This window comes from Plectropomus leopardus, unplaced genomic scaffold, assembly GCF_008729295.1.
Source record: "Plectropomus leopardus isolate mb unplaced genomic scaffold, YSFRI_Pleo_2.0 unplaced_scaffold11607, whole genome shotgun sequence".
NCBI classification, from domain to species: Eukaryota; Metazoa; Chordata; class Actinopteri; order Perciformes; family Serranidae; genus Plectropomus; species Plectropomus leopardus.
Window position 1 is genome coordinate 323 of NW_024612292.1, and position 894 is coordinate 1,216.

At 41.6% G+C, this 894-nt stretch overlaps 1 protein-coding gene across 1 annotated transcript; it reads right to left on the bottom strand.

Moving 5' to 3' along the window:
* Nucleotides 1-437: 437 nt before the first annotated feature.
* Nucleotides 438-680, bottom strand: LOC121963532 (glutamate decarboxylase 1-like; the record flags this gene model as incomplete). The annotated part of the gene is made up of 1 exon (XM_042513819.1): nucleotides 438-680. A coding segment is annotated over one exon (243 nt), but the record flags the coding sequence as incomplete, so codon positions are not given.
* Nucleotides 681-894: the final 214 nt, after the last annotated feature.

Genomic DNA, 894 nt, shown 5'->3' on the forward strand with positions numbered 1-894 from the left:
GCTTTTTATTGCCACGACTGTTTATTTGTTTGTTTGTTTTTGTCATATTTTGTACTGTTATCCTGTTACTTTTATTTTCGGTTATTTGTTATGTCTAATGGTGCTTACACTGTACCATTTTGTTGAAAACGAGATGGTACATCTCAGGGGTTTATTCCCAGCAAAGAATTTCCTAAGAAATGATTGGAAACCATCTGAAACCAACTAACTGTCAGAAAACTACTGTAAATGCCAAGCTCTAATGTTGTATTGTGCTTTATTTTAACTTGGTCTGCAAATATAAATATCCTATTTTGACCTGATATATTCATAGGTTTTTATTTTGCGCCCCCACACAGTGTCCTTCTGCTTCTTAAAATAACACACGCTACTATATGAATTATTCAAATACATCCATTTTTCTGTCTCAGCTCAACCCTGAAGGTGTCCCGGCCTACCTGTCCGGACGCCATATTTGAGCGTGTCCCTGCAGTCCACCAGGATCTGCTCCAGGGACTCGGGCTGGTCGGACAGCTCCAGGTTGAAGCCCTCCATGCCCTCCAGCAGCTGGTGGGGGTGGTGGAAGTCCAGCACCTTGGTGGAGCGGTCGAAGGTCTTCTTTACGTAGTTGGTGAGGATGTCGACGATCTCCAGCAGAAACTGTATGGTGGGCTCCTCTCCATTTTTGGCCGGCAGCAGGTCTGAGAGGCGAGGGGAAAGATATTTAGCCCTGGTGATTAATTTAGATCCCCATTAGTTAAGACAAGAGCGTGTTAATCACCCACCATTTAATGGAGAACTTTAATTAGAGATCTAATTTTTAAGTCTACTCAAAATTCAACTGTATTTACTTATTTTTGCAAAGTAAACACAACATGTTCTGTTGAGTCAGACCAACTTGGTTTGATTAAGTTG